The sequence below is a fragment of the Panthera tigris genome, chromosome E1, assembly GCF_018350195.1.
Source record: "Panthera tigris isolate Pti1 chromosome E1, P.tigris_Pti1_mat1.1, whole genome shotgun sequence".
Taxonomy (NCBI): domain Eukaryota; kingdom Metazoa; phylum Chordata; class Mammalia; order Carnivora; family Felidae; genus Panthera; species Panthera tigris.
In genome coordinates, this window is record NC_056673.1 from 28,508,160 (window position 1) to 28,528,379 (window position 20,220).

At 46.3% G+C, this 20,220-nt stretch overlaps 1 protein-coding gene across 5 annotated transcripts; it reads right to left on the bottom strand.

The window, feature by feature from the left end:
• Positions 1–512: 512 nt before the first annotated feature.
• DYNLL2 (dynein light chain LC8-type 2) lies at positions 513–17,598 on the bottom strand. 5 transcript variants are annotated; one of them, XM_042967436.1, is made up of 4 exons: positions 6,978–7,076; positions 6,526–6,596; positions 4,487–4,625; positions 513–2,574 (listed from the first exon to the last, which is right to left on the bottom strand). In XM_042967436.1, the coding sequence occupies exons 3-4, from the start codon at positions 4,616–4,618 to the stop codon at positions 2,437–2,439; spliced, it is 270 nt and encodes an 89-aa protein (XP_042823370.1). In that variant the 5' UTR covers positions 4,619–4,625; positions 6,526–6,596; positions 6,978–7,076; the 3' UTR covers positions 513–2,436. The 5 variants fall into 5 exon arrangements, with proteins under 5 accessions (XP_042823370.1, XP_042823372.1, XP_042823374.1 ...); XM_042967438.1 differs by lacking the exons at positions 6,526–6,596; positions 6,978–7,076 and adding an exon at positions 17,516–17,598; XM_042967440.1 differs by lacking the exons at positions 6,526–6,596; positions 6,978–7,076 and adding an exon at positions 8,663–8,745.
• Between the last annotated feature and the right edge of the window lie 2,622 nt (positions 17,599–20,220).

The following is a 20,220-nucleotide window of genomic DNA, read 5'->3' on the forward strand; positions in this document are numbered from 1 at the left end:
CCCCTACTTTTCCATTTCTAAGTAGCTAAAGCAGCATTTAGCTAACAGACAGTGTCCAGGTCTCAGGGAAGCATAGAATAAGGAGTAGGAGGGCTATGAGCTTTGGCCAAGAGTTCTAAGAAGCTAAGAAGCTCCTCAGGTCTAAGACAGCAGCTGGAAACCGCCATCTGGACCTGGGGCTGGAAACTGGGAGGCAACATCTACTACACCAAAGACCCAAAAAGTGGCTCATCTGGCCATCTCCACCAAGATACCTAGAAAGCCCTGTGGGTAAGTACTACTGGTTAGTCCTCTCCCCGCCCTGCCCCATGCCATTAAGGGGCCACAGACTAGACCCTACAACTAAGACCTAATTCGGGCCAATCAGTCTCTCTGCCTGGTCTTAACTCTTCAGCCCCAATTCTATTCCACCCTAGATACCCTCTACCCCCACCCATGTGGCATCACTGCCACCAGGGCAACCCTTTTACCCACCATCCCCCCCCCCCCAAAAAAAAAACCCCAAACAGCTCAGAAGTGCATCAATCGACCTTTAATGTCCAAAAGAGGCATGGATGCAGAGCATAGAAGATGTGGTGGGGTCTCAGCCCCTGCTCCAGAAATGAGGGAGAGATGAACACAAACCAGACATTTCCAACTGGCCACACAAGTCTGGGAAGGCAGGGGGAAACACAGATCTGGACAATCATAAAAAAACAAAACCTAAAACCAAGCACTCAATCTTGTGCCCACCGAAGGGTTTGATATAGGGAACTCACTCACCATCCCCGTACCCACCCTCCCCTGTCAGCATCAAAAAGAAAACTCGGCACACACTAAAAGCTTAGGGAGGGGGCATTCTCCTGCCTCCCCACCAGCCCCAAGGATGGACTTAGAAAAACAAAGAAAAAAGAATGAGCTGGATCCCAACCACCCCCCTCCCATAGTGTCAACCCTACACATGAGAGTTTTAAATGCGATTTACAAGAATCAGCAGCTCAGTCAGCAATGACTGCCCTCCCTCCACCATCCCTGTTTGATCAACAGACAAGATTTCCCCCCACACTCTCCTTGGAATCTCCTGCCACTAGCGGCCCTGCTCCATCGCCTGATACCCAGCTTCACCACTGCAAGACTAATCCCCTCCAAAGTTCCCCCAAAGGTCCTCACAGCCCTTTATCACTTCTATCCCTACCTCCCACAAGAGGCTGCAACCACCCACAACGTCACTTTCCCTCTCCATGGAGAACCAGTTCCAGGGCAGATGGCATCATAGCCATCTCCTCATGGATAATCCTCCCAAAGCCTTCTGGGGAGCAGATAGCCATAGAGCAAGCAGTGTCTGGGCCAGATGGCCTGGGGAGTTGACAACTATCTTCAGCCCCAGAGATTTTTTAACATAAAGGCCCAATTAGAACTAACTGTGCAGCCTATCTACCCATACACCCTAGAGATTCCACACTGTCCTGCCCCTCCCTCCCCTCTACCCCAAACCAAGACACACACACACATACATACATATACACAGAGGAGAATCAAGGGAGACATTGATTTGGTTTGATTGCTAAGACTTAACTAAGGTACTACAGTCACCAGAAATTCCCTTGCCAGCCAACTAACAGGGGCTGCTCTAAGAGAACTCCAGAGGAATGAGAAAACCAAGGGCTAAGCAGGGAGCAGACAGAAGGAGAGAAGAATGAATCGGAAAAAAAATCAAGCTAATCCTACCTCCAACATCCTCCTAGCAGGAGCTCCAGCAGGAAGAATAAAAGAAGGTAATCCACAAAGACACAGCCCTTACTTAGAAACTCTTCTGACAAAGACAGCAAGACAAGTCTGCTCCCCACTCCCACACACCACAGACAAACACGTCTCAGGGCCCCTTAAAGAATCCACCCCCCACCCCACCCTTTGCCCCAAGCCGTGAAATCACAGTTCAGTGGAATATTCTCCCTGGTACTAGATCAATCCCCCTACCTCCTTCCTATCCCTCTCTCCCTGCCAATCTTAATGCCGCCCCCCCTGCAGCCCCCCTGGCCCTCCCAAAGCAGCATCCGCTGCCAGGAGGAGGCTGCTACATTTACTTCCACCTCCAGAAACCAATTTCCTTCCCCAGCCCTCCTAGGCTTACAGACTTTGTGGAGGGCTTTTTATTTTATATAGGGAGAGAAAGAGAAGAGGGAGGAGTGGGAGAGACTTTCTAGTGCAATACAACCAAAGAAAAAAATTTTAAGTCTTGAAAAATAAACATAAAGCAGCCTTCTTCCCCAGGCAACTAAACAGAAAGAAGTTTGGTTTTGTTTACTGCGACATACACATGAAATCGAGTATACAGTCCATGCAGTAGCACAGCCATTGGAGAGGACATCCTGATGCTGGCCCCAGTGCAAAACAGTCCCAGCAACGCCGCCTGCTTGCCATCGCTGCCGCCGCCACTGACACCTTCACTGTGGCCACCTAGCCTGACTTGAAGAGGAGGATTGCAACTTGACCCAAGTAAAAATAGATGAAGTGCTTTGTCTCGTGTGTAACATAGCTGCCAAAATTTCGGCCCACGATACAATGCCAGGTAGGGTTATATTTCTTGTCAAATTCCTAAAAGAAGAATAAAAGGGAGAGAAGAAAGGTGATTAGGACAGCTGGAAGATGAGAAATCAGAATAGGAATCTGATTAATTTAGTTATCATCCCCCACCTACCCCTAGCCCATGGCCTCAGCTCCCCAAACCTCAGGAGCTCAGGTTAAGGCTGGCTAGGACACTCCTTCCTTCATTAATAATGGAACACCGCAAAGGCTCTGTTATTTCTCTCTAGCACTTTACACCCCGATCATCTCCCCTCCTCCTAGCTACCCTACTCCATAGCCCACCCTGTGATTCTTTAGCAAAGGAGTCAGGGAAGCCAGAGGCATAAACGACCACTCCAGAGTCACGCAGCATGTGGAAAACAGAAGAGCCTCCCTGACTGGACACCCATTGCCTCCCACATTATTAAACCAGCATTTCCAAATGCCAAGAAGCAAGACCCTACAGCCAAAGTCAGGAGTACCAGGAAGCAGTTCTTTGTAAGTCAACATTAAACCCATTCCTATGTGCCAGACACCATGTGGGCTGTAAGATGCAGAACAAGGACATCGGCCAGGAGATCAAGGCAATTTCCTTCACTTCTCTCAAGGGCACAAGTTCAGCACCAAAGCAACCTAGGAAATCCTTATGACCTAATCAGACAGGCAATTCCCGGTCACTCCATGCATGCAGCAGGAAACAGATGGCTGAGTAGATGCACCCTGCCATGCAGCAGCCCTCCACCATGGGCCTAGCAAAGCTGCCAACCCTGGGACTGTCCCCTAGGTGCTCAACATTCAACTTGTTTGGACTCCTCACAGCCCCTATACCACAGGACTCCAAGAGGTATTAGGGAACAGTAGAAAGGGCATGGATCACCAAATCTAGACTTAATGCTGACTCTTACTCTGTGTAAGATAGGAGAGCCATAGTCACTTCCCTGGGTCTTATTTTCTCAGTCAGCAAAACAAGGAACCTGGGACAGATATAATCTAAGGATTCTCCTGACCCTCAAAGTCCATAATTCCAGATTCCCTGTACAGGACAGATAAGGCCATCACTCAGCAAGGAGCTAGCACCCCCAGCAGCCTTGCTGGGTCTGCACCCATTGGCTCCTTACACAGAAAGTCTCTCAGGACTCCAGAGTTTCCTCTTTACCTGCATAGAGAAGCAAAACTCTGGAAAACTTAAGGATACCCTACCACCTCTATGGACCAGAATACCACTGTACTTAGACATCCTTTTTGGGATATAAGAGTTGAAAATATCAAAGACTGGATTACGTCACCAATGGACATAGATTCGAAACAAAATCAGAGACCCTGGGTACCACTTCTCACCTCTAGCTCAGCTGCTTCTTCACCATGTTAACCATATCCATTCACTCATTCACTCAGGAATTTTTCAGGGACTAAACCTATTGCCCATATTGCTCATCCAATATTATATATTCAAGCCCACCCTTTTCTTAAGAAGGTGAGGAGAAAGAGATGATATAGTACCTGTGTCCTTTTTAAAAGAAAAAGAAACCACCACATGATAGGGATTATTATAGGGATAGCTCACTTTAAATGATGCAGTTCCCTGAAAATTTGTGTATGATCTTATATTATCTGTTCAAATATCCTTATCTACATTTTGAATACTTCTGAATTAATGTGGTCATATTTGATCCCAAGTTTCTCTCCCCAATGCCTTGCAATAATTATCTATAAATTATCTATTATCACATAACTATCTACACACACACACACACACACGCACACTTTGGCAGAGTTCCTGTTAAGAATTCCTAAGGTGAAGGCTTTGGTAAGAATCATTCCCTAATTTGTCTGCTTTGCAATCTCCTGGGTTTTGTTGACATGGGTTATACCTGCTTTCCTAAGTCCCAGCTCAGCTGCCCATCCCCATCCCTGGCTAAAAGGCACAGCTCTCTGGGCGCACCTTCTTGATATAGGCAGCAATGTCCTTCTCTATGTTGTACTTCTCCATAGCCTGCGTGGCGCAGTCAACGGCATCCTGTTGCATGTCCTCAGACATGTCTGCATTCTTGATCACTGCCTTCCGGTCAGACATCGTGACACTGCAGAAGAAGCAGAGAGGTGAAGCTGACAGCCCCATGCGCTAAGCAATGAGCATTAGCAGCTGAATGTGGAGCCTCAGTGGGAGAGCTGAGTACAGAGAGTGAGGGCAACAGAAAACAAAGACATGAGGTATTAATTAGGAGGAGGTCCTAAGCTTTAAGCAAAGACATGGTTCCCAAGCCTGAGAAATACAAGGTAGATAGTAAAAAAGACATAATTAGCCATCAGTTTTTAATCATTTGTAAAATGAGGTGTTTCCAACTTATTTATTTCTGATATTTTCAAAAGCATCAATTGCCAAGACATTACAACGTATCTATAACCTACTAGTTGTGTCCTTGGGCAAGTTACTTAACCTCTGTGCTTTCATACCATCATCTTAAAATGGAGACTCAGGGTTATCAAGGGTAAACTAGGTGGCATTAACACCTGAACACAATAAATCCTTAATTTAATGACCATTATTGCATCATTGGTATCATAGTGGAAACAAGATGGGACTAGGAATCAGTAGGCCTGACTTCTGGTCCTGACTATGAAGTCTTGTAGTCTAAGGGCAAGTCACTTAGCCTTACTGCATTCATTACTTCCATTTTAGCAATGAGGATAGCTCTCTATCCTCTATAAGGATTAATTAAGGTTAATATGAGAACATCTGCAAACAAGGACAGTCTACACTGGGGTCTGTCGGCCAGATTCAGCCCACCATCTGTTTCTGTAAATAAAGTTTTACAGAAACAGGCTACAATGGCAGAATGGAGTAGTTAGTTGCAAAGAGAATGCATGGCCTATAAAGCCTAAAATATTTGCTATCTGGTCTTTCACAGAAAAAGGTTGTCAATGCCCAGTGATAGTGATAGAGCTAACAAAAGGCAAGAAATTATTAACAGTCTTTTTTCATATCTCTGCTATCTAAGCCATGGCATTCATCCTACAGCAACCAGAGTTCTGGGATACACCTTGCATGGTCCATTCCTAGAATGACAGGAACCCCAATAAAACTAGTCAGGATCCACCTGGCAGTCTATAGCATGTGAGGTGAGATGCAAGAACAGAGATGAGCTGCAAAATCCAATCTTGTCCTTGACCACAGTCCCATCACACTGACCCCCCCCCCCCAAAGAGGAATTTTGTCATCCAACCCAGTGGACAAAAGATGTCGTCATTCCAGCCCTGTCTGATATTAAGGCGGGGGTGGGGGGAGCTGCCCACTCAAAGAGAGACCCCTGGGAATGATACCTTGATATGGGAATGATACCCTGATATGGTATCAGGCCACCCTGATCTCTGAGTCCACACTAGCCTGTGAGCTGGGTGAACTGAAAGGGAAAGCAGAACTCATGATTACTCCTTCAGCCTGCACCAGATGCAAAGAAAGTATACATGCCAGCTGCCAGCCACACAGCCCTTGACCGCACCCAAGGCCACCTCTGTCTGGCACTTTCAAACTAAGCAGGGCTGGTTCCACTTCAGCAGAGACTGGCAGAGCAAAGGGTTAGTGGACCAGCATCCTCTGCCCCACACCCGAAAGAAAAAGAGCCTCAAGGAGTCTGTGTGCACCACCTGGTGCTGAGGAAAGGTCCGGAGAACCCTGTTCGAGGCCTGACGAGCTACATGACCTTGGGCAAAACAACATCTTCATTTTAAAAACCAATGGTTGAAATATGATATGGGGCAACTTCAAGGAGTTTGAGCAGATATACAACAGCAGCAGAGGAAGAATGTTCTGATACTATAAGGCTCTTTATATTTGAAGAAAACTAGTATCACCTGGTACCCTATGCCAGGTTACCACTCAGAAGGGGGCACTGTTTACAAACGCTAGGGTGGGGGTGGGGCCTGGTTAGAGACTGCGAAGTTAAAGCATGAAATTGGCACCGGTTTTCCCAGCAAACTCACCTGCTCCAGTGCCTCACCACCAAAGTCCAAAGGAACAACTTTGTCACAATAATTAAAAGCCACCTTACTCTCTAGTAGGAGAGAGCCTGCAGTTACATAACGTTGGGTCTTGTGACTACAATGCTACGATTCTTCACCCCTGGCCCCCCAGGCGTCTGAGAGGGGAGGCCTAGCCCCAACCTGCCCTGTCCAAGGTGCCAATGAGAAAAGGACAGGGAGGTGCCCTGCCTAACCCCTCCCTCCTGAGAAAAAAAAAGGGGGACTTGGGCCTTCAGACAGAAGAATGACCAGAAGGCCCCAGGCCAGCTGCCTCAGTCAAGAGCCAGGGGATCCTGTGAAAAGCGAAGAGGGCACTCCAGGACAGCTCCCCATCCTCTAACCCCGGTTTTGCAACAGAAAAGGCTAAGCCTCCGAAAAACGGACCACCCTACCCTCCCCAGCCCCCAACACACACAAACGCTTGTATTTCCTCCCTTGAGATCTCCAAGGGGGCTTATCCCTCCACCGTGCCATCCTCCAGAGAGCGGCGGTCCCCAAAGGCCAGCACCTGGGGAAGGAGAAAGCATCCTCCCCCCACCTCCGCCCCGGCCGGTCAGCCGCCCTCCCCCGCCCGGCCTGGAGCAGCGCCGGAGTGACTGGGCGTCCTCGCTGCAGGAAGGACGCCCCAGAGGGTGGCGGCGGCGGCGGCAGGAGGCGCCGCGTCACGCCCGAGCCCTCTCCACCCCCTCTCCCTCGGCCCCAAACACCAGGGGCCTCCACGCAGCGCAGAGACTGTAGGGGTGGGGGGCGGGGAGGAGGCGGGGAGCCGCACCTCCGCAGCCCAGGGCCTCCAGCCGCGCCCAGGGGTCGCCAGGACACGGGGTGGCGCAGCCCCGGGAAGGAGGGGCGCCGGGGGCGTCACGCCGAGGCCAGCCCTGCTCCGGGCGTCGGGGCTGGGCCCGGCGCGTGGGCCTACACGCGACAGGTGCGGGCCGCCGCCCCGGGGACGCCCCCACCCACCGCTCACCTTCACGGAGGCTAGTCTGCGCGGGGCCCCGGGAGAGCAGCGATGGCCTGAGGCTGGGCGCGGGCAGGGGCGGTGTCCCCTCGGCTCCTCCGGCAGCAGCCGCCGCCGCCGCGGTCTCCGGTTCCCGCAGCCCCGGGCCGAGCGCTCGCCGTCGCCGTCGGCCCTTCGAGCTTCCCCGGCCGCCCGCGCTCCGCCTCTCGCCCGCCGACCCGCCCGCCTGCTCCGCGCTGGCGCCTCACAGCTCCGCTCCGCTCTGCCGCTGAGCGCGGCCGACGCGCGGCCCCCACTGAAATAGCGCCCCGCCCCCGCCCCCCCGCCGCGCGCGCCGCCGTCCGCCCTCCCCATTGGCTGCGCCCGCCCGGCCCCGCACTGCGGGCTTCTCCCCGCGCCTCTCTCGCCCCACATCTTGTTTCCTCCCACAATGCCTCGGGGCGGAGGGAGGGGGAGCTGGAAAGGGTTGGGGGAGGGAATGTGGCCTTAAGAAGAGAAAGAAGGAGAAGAATGCAGACCCTTCTACCAGGGCTAGGAGGCCAGGCCTAAAAAGGAATAAAGAGGCAAGGCTTAGACAGAGGGAGGGGTATAAAGACCCCAATCCCAAGAAGAATAAAGGAAGAGAGAGGGAAGGAGATTCAGACCCGGGGAGCAGCTGGGGAAGGGGTAGAGATCCTAACCTGAGGAAGAAGCAGGGAAGGAGGTGAAGTCATCAGCCTCAGAGGAAAAGACAGGACCCCTTTCCTCCCCCCAGATCTGTAGGAAGAAGAGGAACAGCCTGCTCCACAGAGAGGTATAGGCACAAACAGCCCCAAGGGCTCCCCCTCCCCTTACATTCAGGAAAAGTCCCTTCCCCACGCAGCTCAGCCTTTGTTCCCGAGTCTCAAGGCCACAGGACCTAAACTCCCAGCTGGAGCTCCAGCTGCTCTTTATCACCAAGAGCAATGGAGGCCGACCCTAAGCACAGTTGTGAGAAGGGAGGTTGGTCTTTGGCACGCAGGCTCCTGGGATAGAGGTGAGAATAGGCCATTTCTAGTCAGTCTAGACTGGAGGGGGAGTGAATAGAACCCCCTAGACGTGCGAACCAAAGTATGGCAGAGATGTGAGGGGCTTAAAATTCAGGCCATCCATATTTCTCACCTTACAGAGGAGAGAACCAAAGCCCTCACCAGATCACTGGCAAGTCAGGCCTGGTCTTAGCTTCTAGGCAGCAGCCCCTCTGGTGGCTGAAGGGGCTATTTGTGGGAGTGAGCCTTAATGCATGTGCCCATTGGGAGGGTGCCTGCCTTCCACTCTACCCCACCCACCTCCAGAGAACAGGAAATGTCTGCATTTTTCTTCCCTTCTGTTTCACAAAGGAAGTATCTACCTAAAGGGGTGGTGAGAATCTGTATAGGGAGCTATGCATTTGGGCCACACAGTGAGGATTAAGAAGCTCCCATTCCCATTTTCCCTTCACTGTCCCAAACCATGGTCAGGAAGTCAGACTTGCTCTGGCCCTGGTCTTCTCTGGTGAGGAGCATCATAATTTAATGTTCATTATGTGTTAGGGAAAACCTAGAAATCACGCCCTCCCATTCTGCTGGCCACAGTTCTATCATCTCCCAAACTCGGTATTTCAGAGAAATAGACGAGGCCTGCTGTATCCCCTCACACCCAGGGTATTCTGATGTCAGCCTCTGTGTGAATGAATGGGGGGCGGGGCACATGTGGGGAGAGAGGGAGGAGATGAAGAAGGATGCTTTATCACCTCAAGGTTTGTGGAGAGCTAATCTCATGGATTACTGGGAGGAGAACTCTTACCCTCCTTCTCCAATGGTCATTAGCTTCCAGCCCCTTCTATGGTCTAAAGATCAGAACAGCCATGTATGGTTGTGCAGGTTGTTCATTGTACAATGACATTCAGGCTAAAAGGCAAGTGAGAGCTAAAATATAGCCTACACTTCACTTGCTAAACTGCGTGCCCTGGTACAGGACAACGTTCACCCAAAAGATGCGTACTTTTTTTTCAAGTGGGCACAGAGGAAACTGAACTAGTGGTGGCCCTGCCAAGGCCATACTGCTGATGTATATATAAATCCTCCCTCTCCCTGGCCTCAATGCTTAGAGTAGAGTAGGCAAGCATTTGGTCATTCCCGGTCCTGGGCTGTGGTGGGGTGGAGGTAAGGGCACAGAGTTAGAACCAGTGCTTTGCTGTTAAGAAATATGAATGTCAGTGTGTGTGTGAAATACGTGTGAGAAAGACTGACTCTGTGGGATATCATGGAGACTTGCTAATAATAGTATGGTTTATAGACAATAATTAATATTTATAGAGCCCTCACTCTGCGCCAGGCTCTATTCTAAGTGTTTTAAATGTGTTGTTGCATTTAAATCTGAAACAATTACAGTGAATATGTATTACCATCTTTCTGCACAGACGCAGAAACTACCCCTTAGAGAAGTTCAGTAACTTGCCCAAGGTTACCCAGCTTTTGTCAGTGCAGGATTCAGCCCCAGGCTGTCTGTTCCCAGGGCCTATACTCTTAGCCTTCCGCTATCCTGCCTCCTAACCGAGAAAAGAAAAAACTGTAAACCAAGGGTTTGGTTTTCTATCTGAATTATACCAGCATTTCGTAAACTTGCCTTACTCCTAAGCCCTTTTTCATCCAAACGTTTATTAACGTCTCCAGGAACTACTATTCCACAGGACACAGTTTGGGAAACTTGTGCTATACTAATTACTGCTATTTATGTGAAATGCGTACTGTTTAGGGTAATTACTATGCAACACAGGAACTGCTGTAATTAATACGTCAGCTTAACTTGGTGGATCTTTTTATTTGATGCCACTACACATTCGTGATTGCCCAGTTATCTGTTGCCCGGATGACATAACCGTGTCTTCAAATGTAAAAATCACAGGGGACTTTCATTCTTGCCTTATCTGTGGGCCCCCTATCCCTTGCTCCCTTCTTTAACCTAAGGGTCCCCTAGGGCCCTGATGGTCCCCCCCCCCAAATCTCAGATCTCCCCACTGTGGGTGTCCCACGGGCTCCTCAGACTCTTCACATACACACATACAAAGCCTGGTCATTAGAAGCATTGGCCCTGGTGCCAGAATGCCTGGATTCGAAATTCTTTCCACCAGTCTACCAGCTGTGCAGATCTAGTCAAACTATTCATCATCTCAGATTTTCATTTTCCTCCTCTGTAAATCAAGAACAGTATCTACTTCATAGTTAGGAGAAAATACTGGAAAAACTCTTGGCATGATGCCTGGTCCATATAAGTGATTAATAAATGTTAGCCATCATCCACATTTCTTTTCCAGACTTGTTTCCCTTCCCTGTATTTCTTACCTCAGTTCACGGCCCTATTATCTACCCAGGCACCAAGTCAGAAACCTGCGAACCATGAATGTGGATGAAACTACTCCATGGCTGAGAAATATGGATTAGAAAGACACTCCATCCCTTCCTCCACCCAAAGAACTGTGTTCGGGATCTTCTCTTTCCCTAGAACCCACCATAGGTCTGTCATCACCCACCTCTTGGCTATTTCTCCAGTCCGTGCCCCCTCTCATCATGAATACCCTGCATGGGGCACTCATCATCTCTTCTAGTTGGTTCCCTGCCTTCAATCCTGGCTCCTCCTCCCCAAATCCACACTGAAGTGTTCTGTCTAAAATGCAAATCTCCTAGGCACATCCTGCGTCCCTGCTCAGAAAAAAAGACTGCTCTTTCCCATAACTTACCTCCCCCATCTCACACCCCTACCTTATCTCCCCACACTTTCCATCTCCCTCTTCGTGCTCTACTAACACTGTCTACTGCCTGTGGTTTTCCTCACACCCAGATTCCACACCTTTTTTCATGTGGTTCCCTTGCCTGTGAGGTTTGTGGCTTTCATTGCTGGCTAACTCGTCGGTATGAGTGTCCTCTATGAAGCCTTCCTGAATCCCAGATGCTTTGACAACATCCAGGGCTTATCACTGACCACATTCTATTAAACTTGTGAGGCTTAAATTTGTCTGTAGTTCTTTGCAGACAGGGATTACATCTTATTTATGTATGGGCTGTAGAATCTAGCACAGTTCTTGTTACGTGGGAAGTTCTCTAGAAGTATTGGTTACATTGATCATTTCTATTAGGGTAGGGCCTGCGGGACTCCCACAGTGGAGAGGTCAGGACTTAGGGGGCCATCAGGGCCCACATCATGATAAAAACCATGAATGTGGATGAAACTACTCCATGGCTGAAAAACATGGATTAGAAGGACACTCCATCCCTTCCTCCACCCAAAGAACCGTATTTGGGTTTTCTCTTTCCCTAGAACTAGCAAAGCATGCTATTTACACTGGGGCCCTTCCTGCCCAGAACAAGTTGCTGGCTAAGGTAAACCATTGTCAGCACTGGGGAACACCCAGGCCTGATGTCTGAATTGATTTCCTCCTCATACTCCCTGTTGGGTATTTGGCTGATATCCTGACCCTTATAGGTAAAATAACCAAAGGTTCTTCCACCCCAGCTGACCAGGTCACTGAGAAGAAATAGAGCATGGCAATGACAAAAGTCGTTTCACCAAGCCCTTGAGTTGTTGACTTGCTTCAAGGATTTCAGGAGGATGGAGAAGGGTGGGAACATACACCCTCAAACTCAGTACAGTGCAGACCCTGGTGCCAGTTCCCTCTGCCAAGTCCCCATTTTGGGGGGGGGGAACCTAAGGAAGAAAGCAATGTGACAAGAACGACTGGAATCTGCCCCAATTCCCCACTGATTTCTTGAGTGGCCTTGGAAAACATGTTTCCCTAGGCAACCATTTACCAAGTCCTAAATATTGCCTTTCCTCCTCCCCAAGTCCCCCAAAACCTGGAGGAGCCAGCCAAGGTCAACCATGTGCCCAAGGACTAGTGAGATGAGACTAGAATAGGAGTCAGAGGAGAAGTCCTAAGCCCAAATTGGCTCAGTCAAATCATTTTATTCCTCAGAATATGGATTTCTTCATCTAGAAAATGTAGGACTGGATAATCTATAAGGTCCCTGTCAGCCCCCAGATTTCACAGGTCTATGATTCTCTGATTTCAATACCCCATCATAAAGGATACTTGCCCTGTGGGTTAGAGAAATTTCTCTACCTGTAGCCAAGCTTAAATACCCTCTTTTCTGATCTCTCTGATCCTCTTAGAATTCAGAGAGCATTCCTCTATACTCCCACCACCCAACAGAGTTGGGATATCATTCTGTTCATCTTTGTATTCTCTCAACTAACAAAGTGCCTTGACATAGTTAAAGTTCAATTAATGTTTGAGCTTCAATTAAAATATTAAAGCAAGTGGTCATCAAGAAAGAACCAGAAAAAAGATGTTCCAATGCAAGTAGTGGTTTCTAGATCACAACTCCTCATAATTTAGGAGTCTTCCTCCGTCATTGTCTGCACAATCCTGAGGAACCCTGCCCCTGCCATGGGAGAACCAAAAGAGTAATATGGAATTTGTCAGTCCTTGTGCAAAAGATCAAGTTAGGGTTCTTGAGTGCACGAAACATCTGAAGAAAAAAGCAGGACCAGAGTAGACCCCTGACTCCAGGGAGTAGGAACCATGGAATAGTTTCCCAGGGCATCTCAGTGGGGCAAATCACTGGCATTTTCCTTGAGTCAGACCAACTGTCGATTCAATTCCCAAAGAAGGGCATCTCATTGGACAGATTGGCTCACAGGTCCACTTTTTGGCCCTGGAAGTGAAGGCAGCCTGAAAGACCTTCTGAGATCGAGGGGGGAATATCTGACAGAAGGAAAATCCACATGAAGTTGCAAGAAGCAAGAGAGTGGGTGCTGGGCAGGCAGAAACACAGATGTCTACTCTTGGAGAGCCTCCAGAGTGGGAGGCAAGATTATTTATGAGGGAGAACCTTGTTCCCACTGTCATAAAAACAAACACTAAGCTCTCACACCCTCAGTCCCATAGAGTGAGGTGGGGAATGGTGAGTGGAGTCCTAAAAAATGAGGTCTGTACAACTTTGCCTTCCTCTCTGAGAACAATTTTGAAGAAAAACTTTGCCTTGCTAGGCATATTGAAGTATATTCCAGTTGGCAAAAACTTTTTAAAAAAATCTTCTCACTAGGATATGGAGGCCCACCTTACATTTCAACGTAATAAGCTAATTCTGTTTTTACATATATAGCAGCTTTAGTGCACGATTCAATGGTTTTTAGTATTCACAGAGCTGTGCAACCATCACCACTACCTAACTTTAGAACATTTTCACCACCCAAAAAAGAAACCCTATACTCATTGGCAGTCACTCCTCCATTTGTCCCCAGTTCCCATTAATGTACTTTCTGTCTCTATAGATTTGCCTAATGTGGACATTTCCTACAAATTGAGTCATAAAATACATGGTCTTGGGTCGCCTGAGTGGCTTAGTCAATTAAGCATCTGACTTCAACTCAGGTCATGATCTCATGTCTCGTGGGTTCGAGCCCTGCATTGGGCTCTGTGCTGACAGCTCAGAGCCTGGAGCCTGCTTCAGATTCTGTATCTCCTCTCTCTGCCCCTCACCTGCTTGCATTCTATCTCTCTCTCTCAAAAATAAATATTTTAAAAAAATTTTTTAAATAATAAAATACCTGGTCTTTTAGGACTGTCTTAGTTCACTTAGTATAATGTTGTCTAGGTTCATCCATGTTATAGCATGAATCTGTACTTCATTCCTTTTTATGACTGGTTAATATTCCATCATATAAACATACCGTATTTTGTTTATCCCTTCATTAGTTGATGGACATTTGGGTTGTTTCCACTTTTTAGCTGTTATGGGCAATGCCTCTATAAGCATTCTTACACAAGTTTTGGGGTGGATATATGACTTCAATTCTCTTGACTATACACCCCGGTGTAGAATTGCTGGGTTTCATAGCAATGCTATGCTTAACCTTTTGAGGAATGGTCAGACTATTTTCCAAAGCAATTGCTTCATTTTACATTCCTACCAGCAGTGTATGAGAGTTGCAATTTCTCCACATTCTCACCCCACACCTATTATTGTCTTCTATAGTATAGCCATCCTAGAGGGTATGAAGCCAACTGTAGTTTTCATTCACATTTCCTTGGTGTTTAATGATCTTGAGCATCTTTTCATGTAATTGGCAGTGTGTATATTTCTTTGGAAAAATATGTTCAGATACTTTGCCCATTTTTATATTTTATATTAGGTTTGTATTGTCTTTATATTATTGAATTGTAAGAGTTCTTTATACATTCTAGATACTAGACCCTCACCAGAGATATGATTTACAAATATTTTCTCCCATTCTGTGGATTGTATTTTGATTTTCTTTTTTTTCCCTCGGTTGTATTTTCATTTTCTTGATGGTGACCTTTGAAGCACAAAAGTTGTGAATTTTGATGAAGACAAATTTGTCAAATTTTTTGTCCCTTGTGCTTTTGATGTCATTCCAAGAAATCATTGCCTAATCCAAGGTCACAAAGATCTACTTCTACATTTTCTTTTAAGAGTTTTAGCTCTTTCTAAATGAACCTATTTGAGTTAATTTTTGTATGGTGTGAGATGGGGTTTAACTTCATTGTTTTGCTTGTGGATATCCAATTGTGCCACATCTTTAGTTGAAAAGACTATCCTTTCACTACTAAATTGTCTTGACACCCTTATCAAAGATCAATTGACCATAAATGTGTTTCTTTTTTAGACTGCCAATTGTATTCCATTGATCTACCTATCCTTATGCCAGTATGATACTGTATTCTCACTATAGCTTAGTAAGTTATGAAATCTGGAAATGTCCTCCAAATTTGCTCTTCTTTTTCAAGATTCTTTGTCTAATTTGGATCCCCGGCATTTCCATATTACCTTAAGGACCAGCTTACCAATTTCTGTAAAAAAGCCAGCTGGACTTTCAATAGAGATTATGTTAAGTCATAGATCAAGTTGGGGAGTATTGCTATCTTAACAATATTAAGATAATTAAGATAATATTAACATGTTCTGATCCATGAACATGGGATTTCTTTCCATTTATTTAGGTCTTCTTTAATTTCTTTTAATAATGTGTTATAATTTTCAGTTGTGTTATAATTTGTTATAATTTTCACTTTTTTGGTAAATATATTCCTAAGTATTTCATTCTTTATTGTATTTTATTAAATGTTTTATTTTATTTATTTATTTTGAGAGAGAGAGAAAGTATGAGTGGAGGAGGGGCAGAGAGAGGGAGAGAGACAGAATCCTAAGCAGGCTCCCCACCATCAGTGCAGAGCCTGATGCGGGGCCTGAACTCACAAACCATGAGATCATGACCTGAGCCAAAATCAAGAACCAGATGTTTAACCAACTGAGCCACCCAGGTGCCCCTCATTCTTTTTTTTTAATGTTATTATGGGGTGCCTGGGTGGCTTAATTGGTTAAGCGCCGACTTTGGCTCAGGTACTGATCTAGCCCCATATCAGGCTCTGTGCTGACAGAGGATTTTTGTATCTATATACATAAGCAATATTGATGTATAGTTTTCTTGTGATGTCTTTGTCTTGTTTGGGCATCTGGATAATACTGGACTGCATTGGAAAGTGTTCCCTACTATTCTTTCTTTCTTTTTCTTTTTCTTTTCTTTTTTTTTTTTTTTTTGGAAGAGTGTGGAGGATGGATATTATTCTTTAAACATTTGGTAGAATTCAGTAAAGCCATTTAGGCTTGGAATTTTCTTTGTGGGAAGTTTTAAAAATACCAAAGCAATCTACTTCTTTTAGGTCTATTCATATTATCTATCTATTTCATGAAGTAGTTTCAGTAGTTTGTGTCTTTCAAGAATTTGTCCATTTTATCTAGGGTCACCTAATTTGATAGCATATAGTTGTTCATAGTGTTACTTTATAATCTTTTTTATTTCTTTAAGATCTGTAGAAATGTCCCTTCTTTCATTCCTGACTTTAGTAACTGAGTCTTCTCTTTTCTCTTGGTCTAGCTAGAGATTTGTCACCTTTGTTCACCTCTTCAAGGTACCAACTTTTATTGCATTAATTTTTCTCTTGCTTTCCTATGAATAAGGTGGTTCTCCAGCACTCAGATGATAAAAGCTCCTGGGTCAGGAGAAGCTCAGACTGGAACTATTTCTTTGAGCAGCTGGATTTAAACTCAGTTCCTTGTCTATTTTCCTCTAAATCAGAGTTCTCTCTATTTTAGTGTCTCCCTTGCCCCCCCAATCCCTGAAGTGATATGAAAAAAAAAAAAAACAAAACCAGAAACCACACTATTAATTGAGGGCTGTGAGGGACAAAATTTCATTAAATCCATAAACATTTCTTAAACATTTGTAACAAGCTCTGTGGAAACGGGACATGGATGAGTATCCAGAAGTAGCCTCAGACTTCTTCTCCACCCTCACAGCCTTTTAGCTGGGGAGACACACATGTACGCAACCAACTTGACCCCAGGCTAGACTATGATGAGAACTGTGATCAAGAGTGAACAAATGCTCATGGGGGACACAGGGTTGGGTGGTAATCAATCTTTCTGGAAGAATCAGGGAACAGAAGAGTTGACATTTGAGGTAAGTCTTGAAGCATGGTAGGTTTTGAAGGAAAAAAAAGAAAAGGGAGGAAGTACGTTTCTTTAGTTAGAGAGAAGCTCACTGGCTAAGATAGAGAATTGTAGGAAGTCAGGCCTTGCAGGAGAGCAGTGTTCTGGAGAAGGAAACAGGGTGGACAGAAAAGTTAAGGCCAGACTTTGGAGGTGGCTAAAGGATATGCTGTGGAGCTAGAACTTTATCCTTAAGAAACCCAGAGCCCACTGAAGGGCACTGAGCAGGAGGATGATGTGACCAGCCTTTGTTGGAACTCGGGCTGCAACAGAAACCGGAGTTGGTTTACTCAGACTCTCTGGTGCCATCCACACCTACAGAAGCAAGCAGTGACAGCTGCCATTACCACTGTTGGTCACACCCTCCTTGGGACTCTCTCCTCCTTAAGCTCCATGGCACAGCACTTCCCTGATGCCTTCCTACCTCTCTGGCTGCTCCTTCTCAGTCTCCTTAGCAGGCTCTTCTTCTTCTGCCCATCCTAAGTGCTGGTGTTCCTCAGAGTTCTGTTCTAGATTCTTTTCTCTTCTCACTGGACCACTTTCCCTTGGAGATCTTCTATGTTACCATGGCTTCATGACCAACTATGGACTGGAAATTCCAATCTATGTGTAGCTTTCTCAGACCTGTCTACTTATTTAGACCCATCAGATCTAACTATCCATTAGAGATCTCCATTGAGGTGCTATATTCTTTAAAATTAGGTCCAGGGGTGCCTGGGTGGCTCATTCAGTTGAGCGTCTGACTCTTAATATCAGCTCAGGTCATGATCTCGCTGTTGTGAGGCTGAGCCCTATGCTGGGGCAGAACCTGCTTGGGATTCTCTCTCTCCCTCTCTCTCTGCCCCTCCCCTGTTCTTGTGCGTGTGTGCGTGTGTGCATGTGTGCACTCTGCCTCTCTCTCTCTCTCAAAATAAATAAATAAACATTAAAATATAAATAAATAAAATAAAATTAGGTCCAGATGTGACTAGCAGGGAAGTCCCAAGTAAAATGGCCCAAATGAGATAGAAGTTTATTTCTCTTTCAGATAAAAGGAGTCTATAGGTATTAAGTTCTGGCCTGGTATGGCAGCCTGGGAGTCATCTCTCTGAGATCTGTCCCTTTGTCTCTGTCCCCAAGCCACTATCCTCCTCCAGGTCCACTGCAACAGCTCTGCCATTCTTGCTCCTCTCAAGCACACTCTCTGCATCTACACGGTAGCCACCAAACATATGTAGCTATTGAGCACTCAAAACGTGGCTAGTCCAAATTGAGATGCATTATCAGTGTCAAATACACACTGGATTTTGAAGGCTTAATATGAAAAAAAAGTAAAATATCTTATTAAGATTTCTCTATTGATTATCTGTTAAATGATAGTATTTTGATATATTGGATTAAATAGCATCTATTATTTTTAAAAATTTCACCTATTTCTTTTTACATCCTTTTACATTTTTAAGGTGACGACTAGAAAATTTTAAATTACACATGTGGCTCACATTTGTGGCTCTTGTCACATTTCCAGTGAACAGCACCTCTCCACACAAAACCAAAATAGATCTTTCTAAAACACAAATCTGAACACGTCACGATCTTCTTAAATCCTGTCCGTGGCTTAGCCATTATCTTTAGGGTAAAGTTCATTCCACTCAGTACGGTTTTCAAGGCTTCGTGACCCAGCCCCAGCCTCACCTTTCAGCCTCATCTTTTATTACTTACCTCCTCCCCCTGCCTCTTGCCTCTTGTCTCTAGGTTCCAGGCCTTCACACATGCTATTCTGTGTCCGGAACACTCTTTATACTCTTGGGTGCTTAAAGTGCCACTCATCTTTCCATCCTCCTTAGAGGTCTCTTCCCCAGGAGGCTTTCCCTGCTACCCTGTTTCTCTGAGCTCCCTTTACATCTCTACCTTGACCCCACTCTACCCCACCCCCAACTAACAGTTTTGCCAACTAGCTGTGTCCTTTTCCAGACTGATTAGAATCTTGCCTGTTGCATTCACTGTGGTATCCAGAGGAAAGACTACTGACATGTGGCCAGTAGTCAACAAGCATTTGCTGAACCAATGAACAAGTCAATGAATGACTCACCCCAAAGCCAAATAAACAAAATTTCAGGTAGGGTAACACCAGACCTCATGACTTCTAAGCCTCAAAGAAATGGCCAGGTGACCATTAGGTTCCCAGTCTGGGAAGTGAGGCAAAGGGAAATTTGCAACACATTGCCAGTCTCCAGTCCTGCTCCAGGCCCACATATGTTCATTTATAGAGACCCAAGCCACCACTGTCTCTTCCCCTTTCCCAAGAAGGGCAAACAATACTGGCTCTCCTCCCAAGGAAGCTCTCTGGCATGTGCCCCCAACATTTTCAGAAAGAGCTATATTGAGGATACTTACCAAAAATGAGCTTCCTCCTGGGTGGGGTGGAGTGGGGTGGGTCAGAATGAGGGAAGGAGGTGAGAAGGGTGCCCATTTTGAGTTGCTGTCTACCCAGCACCAGGAGAATTGATGTGCATGTTTCTTATAAAGTGTGAGCCTCTCTGTGAAGATTTCCTTTGAGGAGACAGGAGGTGGAGGAGATGGGGAGATGGGGACCCAGAACTGAAGATAGGAAAGAAATTGGAGTCAAGAAGCCAGAGAGGGAGTGCCTGGGGTTCCATTGTTAATTTACTGTGTGCCCCAAAACAAGCCCATATAGCTGCTCTGGGCTTTAATTCCTCATCTATAATCAAAAGAGGGGCACCTTGGTGGCTCAGTCATTAAAACATCCAGCTCTTGATTTCGGTTCAGGTCATGATCTCATGGTTATGAGATAAAGCCCTTTGTCCGGCTCTGAGCTGACAATGCGAGCCTGCTTGGGATTCTGTCTCTCTCCCTCTCTCTCTGCGCCCCCCCCCCCCACTTTTGCTTGCTCTCTCTTTCTCTCTCTCTCTCTCAAAATAAATAAATAAATAAATAAATAAATAAACAAACAAACATTTATAATAAAAAAAATCAGCTTTTGGGCCACCTGGGTGGCTCAGTCGGTTAAGAATCCAACTCTTAATTTTGGCTCAGGTCGTGATCTCACAGTTCATGAGTTCGAGCCCCACATTGGGCTCTATGCTTGTTAGTGCAGAGCCTGCTTGGGATTCTCTCTCTCTCTCTCTC